Below are 17968 nucleotides of genomic sequence, written 5' to 3' on the forward strand. Positions count from 1 at the left end.
AGAACACACCCAAGAATGTCTCTGTTACACTGGTGTTTTCTCAAAGGAAAAAGACTGAAATACACCTAATTTTGCAAAGCAGTTTTAGAGCCTCTCAATGTGTATTTTGCTTCCCAACACTGATTCTCTCTACCACGTGTCTCAACTTTTGAATGTGGCCAATGGTCAAGATCTATGTTTTAAAACCAAAGCTGAGATTTTCAAGTCTGACTAATACAGACAAAATACCAAATATACTTACATGTACGTCAAGTCAACAGCTATTTCAAGTGTACTCCTAAAGAAACTATATTAGATAGGATTTTTTTTTTTGTCTCAGAAGTAATTTTTAAATTCTATGGGACATAATATCAAATATATGTGGTATATATAACATCAAATACATCTCGCAGCAGTCTCCAGATCTGATGCTTCAAAAGCAGTACCCTTAATGTACAACAAAGAGCATCTAAATAAGCAACTGCCGTAGTAATGAAAACTCTGGTCATAAGTCTATCTTCTCTAACTTTTCACGATATATGAATACAAGATATATGGAAACATGGATTGTAATATTTCCTTATTTACCATAGGAATTTAAGCAAGATCTCTTTCCTTCACTGTGAAGGGAACTGAAAGACTCCTGCCTCTCAGTGCTCCTGCCCAACCAGCTCCACAGCTAGGTATTCCTTCAGTGTCCATCCCCGTCCTCATTCCTTTCCTCTCTCCACAAAATACACCTACACAACAGGTAGGTTCTCAGAAATTAAACAAATCTTTATTTTAAATGTGCTAAGCTATAAACTTATTTTGTCATATTTACATTATCAGTGCCATTGATTTTCCTGTGAAGCCTACAGCGTTTTCTACCTCTTTTCTGTGTTCCTACATCATAATGAAAATGCATGCTGCTTCTCAATCAATCAAAGCTCCTAGTTATTTACAAAATACTATTTAGTAAAAGGACAAGTTTTTTTTGTTTGTAATGATTTTTTTAATGAGTAAAACCTTTTCCTTTTAAACCTATTAGCTTACCTCTGACAGAATAACTAATTTGAATAAAGCTTTCCTGATGTAAACAGACAAGTAAAACGGGCTATGTGATACAAGAAAATCTCGGAAATCAATTTGCTGAGCATGGCATAGTCCTTTATAAAAATACTGCCTCACGTCAAAAATTAAAAAAAGGAACATCCCTCCCTCTTAAGTTTTGAAGATAATAAATTATTTCCCCTGTTACAATGTTAGAGAAATTCTATTCTTGCAAGCTTGATGTATTTCCATTTTGTTCTTTTCTCAACAGTGGCAATAAAGGGAATTTGAAAGAAAAAATCCCGACAAAAAATTCTGCAAATTTCCTTACTGGGAGGAAAAAAAAGGAAAAAGTTTTTTTCTTGTTTTCTTATCTCTCTGCCTGGAAAAACTCCTGTCACCTTCACTTTGATAAATGACTGTGTAGCATAGTTCAAGATTGTGTCTCACAACCTCTACCCTGCAGCAGCTGGGACTTCTCCTAGGTTAAAACATTAATTAAATTTTCTTTCCTTTTTTTTTTTTTTTACCCAGACTGAGAGATACTTAGTTTTGTTTTCCTAGAATGAAGAAAGAAATCCTTGGAAAAATACATTTTTCCATGAAATATTTAAATTGGATGCACAGGTGGGAAGTTTCAGTCTGAAAATCAGCAAGTTAAACAGTTTTTATCTCTGACCAGTCTGTCTGACACAGCATAGCCAAGATTTACTAATGTAGCATAAAGGAGGGGAATTTATCTCAACCTTACTTGTCTTAAATATGATCTTCATGAGCTCTACTACATTGAAATAAAATCCATGGACTCATAAGCCCCTGCCAGAGACAGTATTTATATGAGAAGAATCAGCAGAGGCTGGCATTAAGAGGGGTGGTAAGAAGCCTCTACAATCAGAAGATACCCTGACTCCAGTTGAAAAGCAGCCAGTCCCTGAGCCTGTAACTCCACAATGTATATGCTGCAGTTTACTTAGATGTTTTCCACTGCCACAACAGCTATAATGTATGCAACATGGTCAGTGATTAAAAACAAAGAGCAGTTTGGAGCCCTCACAAAAATGCAAGCCCAGATAAAAATCATAGTCACTCTCAGTGTTAAGGAAAATGAAAAATGAAATATAATGGAGAGTAATGTAAGCAAAAAACAGATTGAAAGAAGCACGCCCTGCCAAAATAAACAAGAAGCATAGAATTGTGTAACTCTTAATTCCCTTTTCTATTCAGAGCTTAACTGGAATGGAGGGGCAAATTTTTACCATTTACAAATGAATGGTAAAAATTCAGAAAGCCCAGCCATGTTTCCCTTCATTTCAGAGACAGGGTTGTCTCAGCTCTCAATCTGTAATCACACACTTACCCAGCCCTGCTTCTTCAATCTCACCTTTACTACAAGTCATACAGGAGAGCAGTGCTCACCCCCTGTGAGCACATGCATGGTGTCACATGGCACAAAGCTCACATGCAAAACTATACACCAGCACATGTTCAACCAGCAGCAGCTTCCTTAAAATTACCTTCCTTAAACAACTGGGACTGCATTTAGGCTTCTAAACCTGCCCTTACATCATCTTCATTACAACTAAACAAATTACCTGAGAACCAGATTTGACAGCAGAATTAAGAATTACTTTCTCTCTCCCAGAACATCACAGAATCATCAAGGTTTGAAGAAACATTCAAGATCATCCAGCCCAACTGTCAACCTAGCAACAGCATAATCACCAGTAAACCACACATAACCACAAAATGCTCTCCTTCTTGATTCTTGCTCTCCACAAATCCCCCAGCCCCGCTGCAAAGCTGAGAAGACAACATCCTGTTAGGAACTGGAACGAACAGAAGAAGAAATTTTCTCTTCTTGAATAAAGAGAAGACCCAAATATGATCCCTGAGTCTCAAATCCTATTTGAGCCCCTCCACCAGCAGGTTCCCATCATACCTTCAAAACCAAGGCAGAAGTTCTAGGAGCTGAAATAGGGTTGAAGCCCTAATTCCGCATTTGCTCACCTCCTAGCAGTTCCTACCCCTGCTTCCAAACACAGGGTCAGTGAAGTGGGACAGGACTGTTAAGAGAGTCATTATAAACATGAGATATTTAGGAAACTGATCCAATCAAACCTCATTCAACAACCTCTCAGCTCAAGAGCTACCTTGGAGCCAATGAACAGAAGAAAATGAGCTCCTCTGCTGCTCTGATCCCAGTTTTACTCTGCAGAAGCCATCTAACTTGAGTTAGCATTTGCTTGTGAAGACCTTCTGTAAAAGGTTCATTTTTCTCACTAATTCTGTGCAAGGACATACTCAAAATCGTAATGTCACCAAAAAGTAAGCACACCTGAAGTGACCTGCATCACCATTTTTTTCTCCTATTTTAAAGAGAAGATTGACTTCCCTGAAATGAGAAAAGACACACTATATTGTAAACATGAACTACAAAGAAGCACCAGCAGAATTGTACTGTTGTGACATTCAGAATGTCAGCAAATTAAAAATCTTTCACAGAGTAATTGCATTGGTAAAGAAACTGTGTAATGCTTTGCCTGGAAATTACATCCTCTTGCAACTTAACACATTAACCAACAAAAGATAAATGATTCTTGGTCTAGTTTCTGGTGGCAAATGGGGGAATGATATGGGGGAGCAAAAAAGGAGTTGATTACAGAATTTGAAAGATAAAAGGCAGAAAAGCAAGACAACAAGAAATAAACGTGAAACATCTCATGGTATATGTAAAACTAGTACCTCTTGATCAACTTCAATTCATTTGAATTACCTACTTTAGTGCAATTGTAGCTTCTTTTAAATGACATTCTGGTTAAAGGAATTCCTGTGGGAAGTGATCTCTTCTCTGTGACCACAGGATATTTTACTAGGAGATGTGAGTAATGTTCTTCATTAACAGTAATAGCTACAATACAGTGAAGGAGAGGGATTACATATGAGGTATCACAGTCTGTGCATTCCTACACAAGGGTGGGAACAGCCAGATGAGCCCTGGAAGAGGTAAACTGCACTAGCTGTGACAAAGGGACCCTCCGAGCATGGGAGGACTGAAGCATTGTGAAGAAGCAACCAGTAACAGCATGTCTGTGGTTGTAAGATAAGGCAGAGGCATCTGTACTCTGCTTTAACCTCCGTGCATGCACGTTTGGCACAAACACTTGTTAGCCATGAACAATGAATTTTTACTCTTCACCATACCTATGCCAGTAAATGTAACTATTCAAATGCCTGCAGGAAGTAAATGCCCAGCAGGCACATGCATGTTCTAATGTAATTCTCTAGCAAGTTTTGAAAAGCAGCCAAAGAAACACAAAGAAGTCCGACTCTATGCACAGATTTCTAAATTTTCTAATACATAAATAGTTCCACTTGCCTCTACTCATGAATATTTTCATATGGCATTCTCTGAAGTAGAAGAGAGTTGCAGAGTACATATCTCATTTTTCTGGATCTCTCCAGACCTACAGAGCTCCTCTAGCTCTCTCAGACAGTACTAGTTCTACATCTCACAGTTTTAACAGTTTGTTTTTAACTTGAGTCTGATTTTAACTTGATGGCTGTGATGGAATTTTTATTTTTGCATTCTTGCATGCCCAAAGTGCCCAAGCCAGTTTCACATGGATAAAACTTGAAATTCCCAGTTTACACATGATGTTTGAATATGATGATTAACTGGATGGACGCCTGTAAACTCTTGTCATACATTTTCATTCCACACATTTAAAAATTATAGGAACATGAAGAGGACTTCAGAGTGTCTCTGCAAAGGGCCTAAACCAATCTGTAATAATTTCAGAATATGGTAGATTTTTATTCTCCTATCAAAGTACCAGCACAGATGTAGCATGATGGATTGACAGAGTGATTATTAGATATACCCACTTCAAAATATTATTTATTTCTGTTGTCAAAACTGGTGCCAAGCTTTGAAACAGGATGGATAGTTAAATACAAAATGTACCTTAATTCTAGCTATTACCTTCACTTCCTTCAATGGATGGTATTACAACATTTTAAAATTCATTTGTACTGGCTATTCCTTTGTGATGTATACCTCAAAACACAGAAAATCTAATGATCTGGTCATTCAAAGCAAGAATGCAGATGTGCAATTATTTGTCTCTTATTAATAATCTCACTGGTACATCCAAACTGGAGAGCAGAACTGAATAGCCAATTTATTTCTCAGTCAAAATGAGTCAAGAGATTAATGAAATTATGGGGTCAGCACCAGCAACGAAACAGTAGCCTGGAGTTCCTGACTTTTTGAAATGCCTTTTATTTTTAAATGCTTAACAAAAATGTATATTCTCATTTAGTTTCTATGCTTACAATTACACTTTTCAGATTCAATATATCTAAAATTATTTCATGTTTTATATTTACCCATCTATATATATGCTGTGAAAATAAAAATAGTTCTTGTGTGTGATTCAAATCTGAAAGACTCCCCAAATATTTGGCCTTTTATGGCCAGATAGGTGGTAGATACCCAATCCCTGAAAACATTCAAAGCCAGTTTGGATGGGACTCTGAGCAACATCTAGTTCAAGATGTCCCTGCTTATTGCAAGGGGTTGGCCTAGATGACCTTTAAGGTCCCTTCCAAACTAAGCTATTCTGTGAATGTGTATACTCAATTGTCTTGGATGATATTACCACACATCCATCCACATATGTAGGACCTCCATATATGTATTTTCATTTCTCTCTGGAACAGCCATTGGCAGTTTAGACTGTCAGAAATTATTGGAATGCTCTTAGTGTTCCAGTTCTTCCTAGGAATATCTGATAAAATTGTTTTCCTGTTGATCAAACTTGTTTTTGAGGGAGCAGGGAAGCTGGTGAGGCTTGAAGAAATTGATAAAATCCATCTCATTACAAACTGATGCCTTGCTGCATGCATGAAGTTGGACTTTGTTGGTTTTGGCAGAAGTTTTCTGCAGATACTAAAAAGCTGATGAATACAAAAGCCTGTCTCTTTCTCATTTGTTTCCTACAACATTATTTTCACAGACTGGACAAATTTTTTCTGCTTAACTTAGACCCATTAAAGAATTGCTCCTGTGGCATCACTGTGTATATGCTACCACACAGGACCTCTGGTCAAAAGTGAGAATTCAGTGATCCCTTGTTATTCCTTATGTAAGTACACAACTGCAAAGAAACCACAGGAAAGCCAGATTTGCAGATGATTGCACAACAGCTATCTCTGCTATGCTTGATCTGCAGCCTACAGGAAACAACAGAAACTTTCTCATTAGTGAGGTTTAGATCTCTTCCATGGTAACCTAAGTACAGGTCCACCACATGCACATATCCTGCATCAGGATTCCGATAGCTGAGCTTCTCCTTTTCATCTCCTGTTTCCTAGGAGTTTGATGTTTTATGCTGAAAATTATCTTGTTTTCTAGGAAATAGGCAACACTGTCTTTAGGAAAACTTGGGTAGGACTCATATTATTTGACATAAATGTCTTCATTATCTGAACTAGTGACAGCTGGCTTCCTGCACAGACAATGTTACACAGAATGAAAAATACCACTTCTATGGTAAGATCTACCTGACCTACATAGACATTTTATTCTAGATATCAGGAAATGTCAGAAAAGCATTTTTCTCTCAACTGAGTATCAAGACATCCTGGCATGAATGAGTCTGATTTAGATTATCTACCCTGTAGACATCGGTCCTTGATCAGGTGATCCCACCCCTAGGTGGCCCAAATTGGACACAGCAGACAAACAACTCTACTCATCATTTTTACATAATGACTGTGGTTAAGCAAAACTGAAATGGAAGACAGTATCTGTGGAATAAAAAACCCCCAGTGTTTACTGCTGTGAGATGAAATCAGTGGCTTAACAATCTAAACAGAGACAGCTTATCAAGCCCTTACCTTTGGGGATAGTAATCTGACAGCCCAGGTCACAGTCCTGCTGCAACTGATAAAAAGCCACTTCCTGCAGCCGAGCACGCTCCAGCTCCGAGAGGCTCTGAACGGGAACTGACTTCAGCCGCACGCTGCGCCCTGACATGCTGTTCCAAGTGAAATCACCCTACAGGAAATCAAATGGAAAAATATGAAGCATCATATGGTATGCACAGTTTAATAAACAGAACCATCTCTTTTACTGCTAGAAAAAACAACACAGGTTCTTCTCGACAAAAGGCCATTTTCTCGGACATCGCTAACTTTTCAAATATCTTTATTTTCCCTAGAGCAGCATTCCTTAAAAGGGATACAGACATGCAAAACAAGAAGTCAATTCTGTCTGAAGCCATTTTAATCAAGTATTGTTGAAAAACATTAGGATTCCAATAACAAAAAGCACAAAGCAGGGAAGGGGGGGAAAAAAGCACCCTTGTCTGCTTTTCCCAGTTTACTTTCTCTGTACAGCACTTGATGTTACTTAATTATCTTCCTGCACCATCAGTCAGAGCAGCAGATCTCCATGGACAATTTCCATCTTAACTCCCACATCTTGCTCATCCTACTCCAGCAGACTTGGAGAATGCACTGGCAGAGCCCCTTTTCCAACACATCTCATCTCCTCCTTACGACAAGGCTGAGTTTAGAATATGAACGACTAAGGGACAAGACATTCCATGTTTTTGAACAGCTGCAATAACAACCTATTTGTTAACATTTATAGAGAAAAACAGCATGAGATATGCTACATCTCTGGAAGGTACCAATTATGCTTGGAAAGCAAACTGAAAGCTTTAGCTGTTGTATATCCCACCTGTGAGAACCTATACAAAAAAACTATTCCAAAATACTCCCAGTATTCAGCTTGGGCCAGAGAAGTAATCATCACTCAAAGAGTGAACACAAACACAACCTTAAAGCCTGACAATTAAAGTAAAACTTCCAGAATTCATCTCAAAGAGCACAGATTAGTACAGGGAGAGAAAGAATTTGTTTTTCATTCTAACCATGTTAAAAAATAAACATCAGTCTTGTCAGTAAGTATAACCTGATGCAGCTGCTGATAATGAAAAAACTCTGATGCACACCAGCTGGGTGGTAAGAAACCCACCAACCTGCCTTTTATCACAGCATGGCAGACTTACAATTAATAGACTTCACTCTCATTTTCAGTTTAAATTTCAACATCTTTACCTTCACTGCATACTAATTTTTTTTTCACTGTAAACTTATCATTCATCTGTTCTGCACATCCATCTGCAGTCAAAGGATGTCCACTGACTTTAAAAATTATTGGTGGAAGCTCCTTAATATAAAAATCAGTAAAATTAGACTTTACTTAGCAGTTATGCATCCTGATGTATGCAAACATCTTTTTGCACATTTCCATATATTTTGGCCATATATGCGCATGTACATTTATATACACATGTACAACCTGTACATACATTTGTATTTAAACACATATGCACACCTATGACTCTGTGAGTGTATCCACATAGCAGCATGAGACAAAAACCATTAACAAATGTGCAGCACCATTTAGCAATGCTTTAATCCTTTAGATTAAAGGAATGACACAGTTAACAGCCTTTCTTGTGATTGACAAAACATGTTTGAGTTTAGCAAGGAATTTTTTTTTTTTTGCCGGAGTAGTTTTAGTAAGTCATTAAGCAATCATAAGAGATAAAGGCATTACCTCAATGTCAGCAACTGGACCTCTACATCTTAATGCATGTACTATGATCAATGTCTTTATAGTCTTTATATGCACATGATCTACATATGCAAAACTTCTGTGTTACCCTAGTATTTAACTACTGTAATTTGTTACTTCATTTTTTTTTCCTCTTCACTTTCTTACTCTTCTGGTGCCTTACTGTTGACTAACCAGATTTAGTAACCTTAGACTAAAGGTTTGCAGTGTTACAAGCCAAGCTGTGTAGCTTAACTTAAGCAAAACCAAACCAGCAAGAGTCACATAAACCTTATTTAAAAAACTGCAAGTAAACATTTACATTTTTTAAAAAGCTGTTGTCATTTATAGATAAAAGTGATCAAAAACATCATCCAAAACCAGACAATGTATACAACAAAACTAATTCCTTTCCAACTCTGATAATGCAAAAGAAACTTTACAAGCACAGAAGAATGCCATTCAATCCTCATGAACAGATAATACAGAAAGTATTCTACAGTCAAAATGGTACAGACAGAGAAATATAGGTTTTTTTGATAGAGTTTAGGGGTATTTTATCTTAAGTTATTTCTCCATCATGAGTATTTTCATAAACAAAACTATCACTGGTATGTCTACCATAACAAATTTGAAACCCTAACCTTAATATTAAAACAGGAAAAGGAAGCAAAAATGACACCCTGAAGAAAATATTAAGGTAACAGAATACATGTCCTGTTTCCTGCAGACCACAAAAACCAAGTGCAGCACGGGACTTCTAAGAATTACCACAAATTAGGCAAAAGTTCCTTAACTGAATTCTGCATGAATTATTCCTCTTTTTCAGGAATGAAATAGAATTATGAAAAATAATTTATAATGACATGAAAAACCAATTACAATACAATTACAATAAATTAAAAAAACCAGGTTTTTATTCTGCCAGTTTGCAAAGCCCCCAGATGTTCTTGGTGCTCACTGTCTAGCTAAAATCAGTTATTTGCAACATCAACAGGTTGATGAGATTAAAGAGTGCGCAGTCACTCTGCCCAATTGCTGTGCACTAAAGAAGACATTCCTTTTCAACACTTGATGGGTTTGATAAAATCTCTGCTAGGTCACATTAACATAGGTTTTTATTATGCTAATGGAACACATGACTAATAAACTAAAATATTTTTGGAAAATCACGTGGTAAGTAGGGCCAATGAAATCTCCTAATCTTTAACAGTTCAAGAAATATGTCCTTGAAAAATTCCGTTTCATTTTGCAAATATATATCACTTCTATATCACTGTCTTCTATGAGTCAAAACACAGTATTTGAGAATTTAATCTATTCAAATACTCCGATGCTTTACAAAACACAAGGTAAATTAAAGGCCTCATCTTCCTCCCAAAACACTGCACAGTTATACAAACAGCCTGTAAATATTGCAAAATCATCCAGGCTTGGGAGAGGTCCAGAAAAGTCAAGCTCCCTTGAAGAATGGGGGCTGGTGTAATTACATCTGCCTAAAGCTATTCAGCACTCTGTGGGGCAACCAAAGGAGGACAGGGCAGCACAGACATAAAGAATATTTTCTGTTTCTCTCTCCATATGAGAGGAAACACTTCACCTGCCTAATTCAACATCAGCCTGCCCCAGCTGGAAGCTTAAAAGGAGCAGAAGACCTTTAAGCAACAAGTCAGAATGACGCGTTTGTTTTTGAAGTTCATGCTTGAATGTGTTCAGACATAGTACACAGGTTGCTCTCTATTATTTAGATTATAGGACTGTAAGTCTGAATATGCTCTACAAATGATTCCATCACCAAGAAGAAAAAGGCAACACACAAACAGAAGAGTGCAAAAAGAAAAACTGCTCTGGGATAAAGTGATCAGCCTGACAGGACAAACTGCTAACTGCAGAGCTGCCTTCATCAAAGAATTTTATGAAACCATAATCTAGACTAAAAGCCTTCTCTGTTTTTTTCCATCAACCAGTCACGCATTTTTCCTCTCAAATCCACAACTTCAGCTGCATTTTCTCTCTGGCAGGCCCATTAATATCTAACATCTTTCCTCTGCTCAACCGAGCACTTCACTTACCAGGTAACTACCTAAAATACCAGAGCAGATGACTCAGCAAAGAAGATTGCTGGAAAACTGCACCTTTTGCCTGTGAAGAATCTGAATCTGTCCATTTTCCCTGTACTTCTTGTCCACAGTCATAAGCACATTTTTAATAAGACACAGACTGCAGCTGTTCTGATGTTCTTTCAAGCATTTTTCTAATAGGTTGGATGTTTGGTAACTCCAAAATAAATATTAAGTGGTACATCCTGACTTAAGTAACACCATGCACTTAAATTACTCCTAAGCATGTCTAAGCTATTCTTGTGCGCCTGACCTCTTTCTCCCGAGCCTCCAACAGAAAATCTTGCAGATGTCTTTCAGAAAGGCCTCACTCTTCTGTCTTTGGTACAATACAGAAACTGGCTGACAACTGCATAGAATGCTGAATGTAGATGCAAATCTATAGGCAGTGATCAACCTTGATTGATTTCTGTGGAGTTTCAAGCCTTAGTGAGTTAGGTGAATGGGAAATAAGGTTGGGAAATAAGAAGCCTCACACATCACAGTTTCATAAAAAAGAATTTAATACAAGATGGAAAGTGCAATTTTCATCTTTTGCCTTATTGCTATTGTTAATGACTTTGGTCTGGACTGATTTAGGTGAACACCATTATCAGATTAGCTGTCTACTTTTCACTGGTCTTTACCTCAAATCCATTTGAAACCACTGGGATCAAAGCCAATTACGTCTACTTTTTTCTATCCTAGCAACTTTTAGCTATGTGCTTGTATTTAGATGGGTGTCCACTATAAAAGAACTCAGTGGTTTCACACAAAAACATTATATTGCAAATAATTTGGCAAATATAGTATTAGAGCGTCTTAATTCTGTTTGTTTAATTACTTCTTTAAGCTTCATGAAATCATATATCACTGCCACTTTACAACCTTTTGCTTCCCCTGGTCATTTATTTCAACTCTCTCTATAATTATTTCCAGACTCCTCAGGCATAAACTCTCACAATTTGTCTATTGGTACAGGTAATGCCTCTTCATTTCCCTGGTGTTGCTGTTAGTAAGAACAAACACCAGTTCTAAAGTAAAAGTCAGTCACTTCAGTACAGCTACATACTCTGTCCTATTGAATCAACACTATACAGAATAGTGTTCCTGGACAGGATGAAAATGAAGGAGAAGGGGGAAAACTAATTTAAGCAGCCTTTTAAGCATTACATGCAGTTAAGAACTGCATGGAAAGTCCTCTACGCTATCTCAGATAACCACCTGCAAATTAATGAAGAGTTAAGAAGCAGTAGATGGTACAAATGTGCTACAACCTGACCCTCTCTGCCTCCCTCATTTCAGATGCTCTCCCATAGCATCCACAGCTCAGTGCATGACAGGCAGCACCCTGGTTTCCAGCAGGCATTACAAACAATTGCAACCCAAGATGCTCTCAGATCACACAGATGCTCCCAAGTGTCTGCTACTACTGCAAAAGAACTCCCTCAGATGAATGAAATGCCACCTCAACACTATACAAAGAAGCACAAGACTTGCTGTGTGACATCAAAGCATTCAGAGGAAGAGATCTAAACATGGATGTACAAAGTATGGGGCCCCAACAATTAATCTTCACTAAGAAAGACTGACTTCACTAAGGCTGTTATCTAGGGTGACATCCTGTTCCCCTTGACGTCAAGGGCAAAAGTATTAATATAACGTCTCCTCTAGGAAGAGAGTAAGTACAGTCCAGATGATTCTGTGGTAGTTTGAAGCCTTGCACTAAAGTTGCCTCATTACACACTATATTGTATTTAAGTGTGGTTTTGCCAGAAAGATCACGTTTTACAAAACACTGGTTGAGATATCAAACTACTTAATGGCAATTAATGTAACCAGTGCATTGCTACAGACAGACACTTCCTCAATTCCTGTCTCATTCCCAAGGCTGGAAATCCACATATTCAGGATCAGTACTGCAAGGGAACCCCTGTGGGAACACTGGAAACCTGGTATTCCACTCAGAGGAGACAGAACTCACACCCACAACAGAAACACTTCATCTAGCAAGAAGGCATGAACCCGTGTCCAGGTAAAGATATCCATTTCAGACTGTTAATTACAGTGGTGATTTCCATTTATCAGAGTAAAAACTAACTTTAGTCTAAGGATAAACAGAGAGCAGAACAATGAGCATGCTTTCACAGCAGTATTAAAATTGTTGAAATAAAGGGGAAAATATTTCCGGATCAACCTTTCCAAGTTTTCTAAATGCCTCAGGATACTATTGCATGTTTAGAGTATTTAAAAGGCATTCTCTTACAAAAACTTGATGTGTAATGGAGATGTATTTAATTCCTTTTCTGACATTAATAAACCTGAATGATGTACAAAGATATTGCCCAGCAAAATATTCATCCCTAACATATGGACTCTATACTGAACTTTTTCAACTGATCCAAAAACCAATCTCCAGAAGTCAGAAAGCTTCCCTAAGATGCAACAAAATATATAGTCAGGTTTTTTTGGATTTCTTACTTCAGCAGATATCAATATTTCTTAAGGGATTTATAAAAAGAAATACAATTAAACTAGACATGGCCAAATACCTTTTTGGAGGTTTCAAAATAGAGACAAAACACCTTAAAAAGTCTAAATCCAACTTCAGAATTACAGCTGAAATTTTGTTGGTCATCACATAAGCAGCTTTTTGAGTGTTTTCATGTGTAACAGAGAATTAAGATTTAAGAATTAAGCCATACTGCAATACTCTGAATTTTGCTGCAGGTTAAAGGTACAAGCAGTGCTGCCACAACTATGACTGCATGAAGTAGCAAGCTGAAAAACTGCAGTAGTTAAACCATCTGAGAGCACAGCCGTGAGCTACAAAGTTTCATCAATCTTAACACAAAAGATTTGGGATAGTCTCATCTCATTAAGGGAAGAAGTATTTTCCCTTCTATTGGTTCATTTAGCATACATTGAGAGGCTGGTGCCAGGCTTTTCCAAGTGTTAAACTCCTGCTTCATATGGAATAGCAAAAACTCTGCAAGCTAATGGCAGCTGAACCAAAATCCAATACAATAGCTGCAGAAATATTACTTTTAGTTGCAAAGCTTACTTAAACAGACCCTACACCAGTTCCTATGACCAACACAAATGTGATCCCAACAGCCCTCAGTGTTCAGCTGCCTGTGAAGGTGAATGGAGAACCACAGCCATGATACACTGAAGACTGGCATCTAATCTGAGTTTTCCTGTGCCACAGGTTATGGAAAAGGGGGACTCTGTCCTGAGGACAACACTTGCTCATTACTGCAGGTTACAGTAATCCATTCATTCCCTGAGTGCCATCTATAAAAGCTATGTCATTACTAAAGGTAAAGCTTCCAATGAGATTCTGATTATTGAAACAGTGCTCCTTCTCCTAAGCCTAAGAAAATTAATGTTAAGCAAACAAAATAGTAAGACAAACTATATGTGAACTCTATTTAAACAATCTGAATGAAAAAAAAAAAATTTTATGTCCTATTTGGATATATGACCCTGTAGTACAAACTATCCCAGTGAAACAATGAGGATCTCTGCTTGCACAGCACAAAATTAATCATTTCTGCAGACAATTAGAGGTATCAATGTGACCACAGCCAATGCTTTGAACAGTTAGGAGTGACATCTATTTGTATTATGGTCTATATAAAAAAAAAACTTGCAACATTTTAGAAGAAAGGAAATTACCTACTATTTAAAAGAGAGAATGCATGTGAAAGAGTACACATTGTAATTTCCAAGCCTGCAAAAATGGTATCCGCCAAAGTACTGTACACAAAACTAAAAATATGTATTTGAGTACTTCCTGGATTTTGAGCTTTTAAGACTCATGCAGATTACATGATCTGACAAGGATACTGTCACAATCTCATAAAGAAAGTTAAAATAAAATAATTCTATAAGAACTAAGATCTAACTAACAGTATAGTCTTTAACTCAATACAAAACTTGATTCTTACTGTTTCAAGTGGTTCATACCAGTCTTTTCTATAAACTTGTACAACTGACAGAAAGAAAAATGAGGTCTGTTCCACACAGGAAAACAGTCATCTGACTACCTCAATACCAGATCTGGCTGAAAAACAATTCTAGAGTGTTATTTTCTTCTTTTGGGGGGAGAGTGGGGCTGTGTGTGATTTATTTGATAAGTACAAAATGCAAGACATCTCTAAATATTTACATTTGGAGAGTAAAGTGACAGCTGTCAGTAACACAGCTAAAATACAAAGGACTTGTGAAGAAGTCTGGGAAGTAGTGACCTGACCTGGAACAAGAGTTTGAACCAGGCTTTCACACATAACGAAGCATTTAGGTTGGAAAATACCTCCGAGCTCATCATGTCCAACCTTTGACTGGACACCACCATGCAAACTAAACCACAAGCACTGTGTGCCACACTGTCATTTATTTATTAACTCCAGGGACAGCAACTCCACCACCTGCCTGGGCAGCACATTTCAATGCTTAACAACCCTTTCAGTGAAGAAATTACTCAGGATGTCCAACCTGAACCTGCCAAGGTGCAAATTGAGGCTATGTCCTCTCCTATTGCTGATTGCAGAGAGCAGTAACATCCCCCTGGACCTTCTTTCTCCAGGCCAAACAATCCCCCCTCCCTCAACCACCCCTGAAAGGACCTGCGCTCCAGGCCCTTCCTCAGCTCCACTGCTCTCCTCTGGATACACTCCAGCACCTCAGTGTCTTTCTTGTGGTGAGGAGTCCAGAACTGGACACAGGGTATGGGGTGTGACCTCGCCAGTGCCCAGGACAGGGGAAGAATCGCTTCCCTTGACCTACTGGCCACACTATTTCTGGTACAGGCCAGGATGCCATTGTTCTTCTTGGCCCCTGGGCACTGCTGGCTCATGTTCAGCCACTGTCAACCAGCACCCTCAGGTCCTTTTCCACTGGCACACATCTCTCCCAGACTGTAGAGATACCTGGGGACATTATGGCAAAACTGCAGGACCCAGCACTTGCTCCTATTGAGCCTCATGTTGCCAGGCATGGCCCATGGATCCAGGTTTACCCCATCCCAGACAACTGCCCTACTCAGGAAGCCACTGTCTACTCCAACATCTCCATCCCTACTGTGCTGAACCTCAGTAGAGATTGCCAGAGCCATCTGCAAACTCATTACATGACTGGCAACTCTGAGAGCTGACTTGGACACCTCTAACAGTGACCACCCACCAACTCTGTACTGTGACCATGTGTGCTTCCTCATGCCCATTCTCTTTTTCATAAACTGGCTGAGATAAATGCTGAAAAAAGGTTGTAGGAGCCATTTTCTTATTTAAGGAAGTTTTATTTTGAGTCATGAATTTATATCACCAGACAGCAGTGCTGCAGTGTAAGCCACACAGGAGTTCTGCAAGGCAGGGACAAGTGCATTTCAAACATGTAACAAGTAAAAAATTAGCTTTTAGAGAACAGGAGTTTTCACTTCTTTTGCTACATAATCACTCTACACTTCAGTTTTACCACTCTCCCACTAGCTTCACACACTACCATTGCTACCCTGTGCTACACACTGATGCCATGCAGCCCAGGACAAGTCTGCACCAGTGAGTGAGTTACAGTGCTCTGCCAATCTACTCCAGTTTATTGGGACTGCGTTTCTTCCTTTGTTTATTGGGGTTTTTGTAAGATCTGGGATATCAGATTGCACCCACACCAGCAGTTGTTTTGCTGATTCTCTTTCCTGAGGACCCCACAAAGATAATTCTCTATGGAAAAGAAAATACACAAACTCTAATTACAAGGAAAAATACTGTGAGTACAAAGAGGTGGCTTTGCACTCCTTAGTATTATGAATACTTTTCATCCATGCAATTACTTTTCCTCTTCTTTCTATGCAATGAAGCACAATGTGATCTCTTTCTGCAAAGCACAGCACAGGACATTACATTACCTTAATGAAAAGCACTATTTTGGCATTTCTCATAAAAAATTTACTGTTTGCACACATGACTCTGCTGATTCGTCATTAAGTTCAATACCAAACAGAGTTTAAATATTTTTTTAAGAAACCACTTCAACTATACTGGAACTAATCAAACAGCTCTGAATGGATATACAGCTACAGGTCAGACTGATGGATCTTTGCATGTACCTGGGAGGTTCACTAAAAAGCACCTTAAAGATCACCATTGTCTGTTAACATGGAGGCTTGTTAAAAATGTGACTTCTAAAGTAAGAAATGGAAAATGGATCCACACAAATAAAAACTACTGCAGCATCAATTTTCAGGAAAAAAGGTGTATTTTCTAAACTGCCCCTCCAACCTGAAGGACCCCAAATTCAAACAGACATTCCACCACTTCTTTCTTTGTTTTAAAACAGCACATTTACTTTGGACAGAAGAGGGGAAAAATAGCCATAAAGTTCCCACTGTTATGAAAAACAGAAACAATTGCTAGAGTTACAAGCTCCTCACAGACCGAGCCAGATGATGAACAGCTCTGGGTCTCTACTTTCTTGTGTGCAGTTAACTCAAAGTTAAAAATGCAACAGTAACACAGCCGTGGCCATAAAACCTATGCATACAGATACTGTTACTTGCCAAAATGAACCTATGCAGCGGCAGCTGTCATGCCATCAGCTTTCAAAACCCCTTTATCTTCATCATATTTTTCTCACAACTGCCTGGATTACGTGCCCTTCATGCACAGAGCATACAAAAAAGAGAATAAACATGTCACCACAGAATCCAAAGCAAACCACCTGACAAAGCCACTAAAATACAAATCAGCCGAATTACACAGTTTGGTTTCCAAACGTTAAAGTCACTTCTCATTCCACAGTTTCATTACTCTCAGTCTTTATGAAAACAGGCATGGTCAGGAAACAGGTCTGAAAACAAACAGTATTTGAAGGCTCTCAGTTTGTTGATGGATTTCCAGAGCCTGGTAAGTGCTTGGTAGTGCCTGCTTTTCCCCCACCCTGAATCAAAGACGTTCACTTCTCTTCAAACTCATCTAAAGCCCAAAAACATTAAACCTGATGTCACCATGAACGCCACATTCAGATCATGTTCTTCATCACACTCACCTCTATCCCAGGACATACAAGATTATTTGGTTTCCTTACCCATTAACTGAGCTCTCTTTTGTCTTCAGTGTTCTCTAGTATTTGATCAGATATTCAGGCTTGAATTAAGGACACAGATCCAGATATGCTGCATCATAAAATAAATTAAGAGTAATGTTGTTGACCTGCAGCTGTGTACTAA

General features: G+C 38.3%; 1 protein-coding gene across 3 annotated transcripts in view; it reads right to left on the minus strand.

The window, feature by feature from the left end:
* ARHGAP6 (Rho GTPase activating protein 6) overlaps window positions 1-17968 on the minus strand; it is a 311150-nt gene that overhangs the window by 51806 nt on the left and 241376 nt on the right. For all 3 annotated transcript variants that reach the window (XM_054271896.1, XM_054271897.1, XM_054271898.1), the window contains exon 2: window positions 6913-7072. In XM_054271896.1, coding sequence (XP_054127871.1) covers window positions 6913-7072 — 160 coding nt within the window. The remainder of the gene's footprint in view (window positions 1-6912; window positions 7073-17968) is intronic.

Source organism: Melozone crissalis, unplaced genomic scaffold (assembly GCF_028551555.1).
Source record: "Melozone crissalis strain CALT ecotype California unplaced genomic scaffold, PUWL_Pcris_2 ptg000013l_1, whole genome shotgun sequence".
Lineage (NCBI taxonomy): Eukaryota > Metazoa > Chordata > Aves > Passeriformes > Passerellidae > Melozone > Melozone crissalis.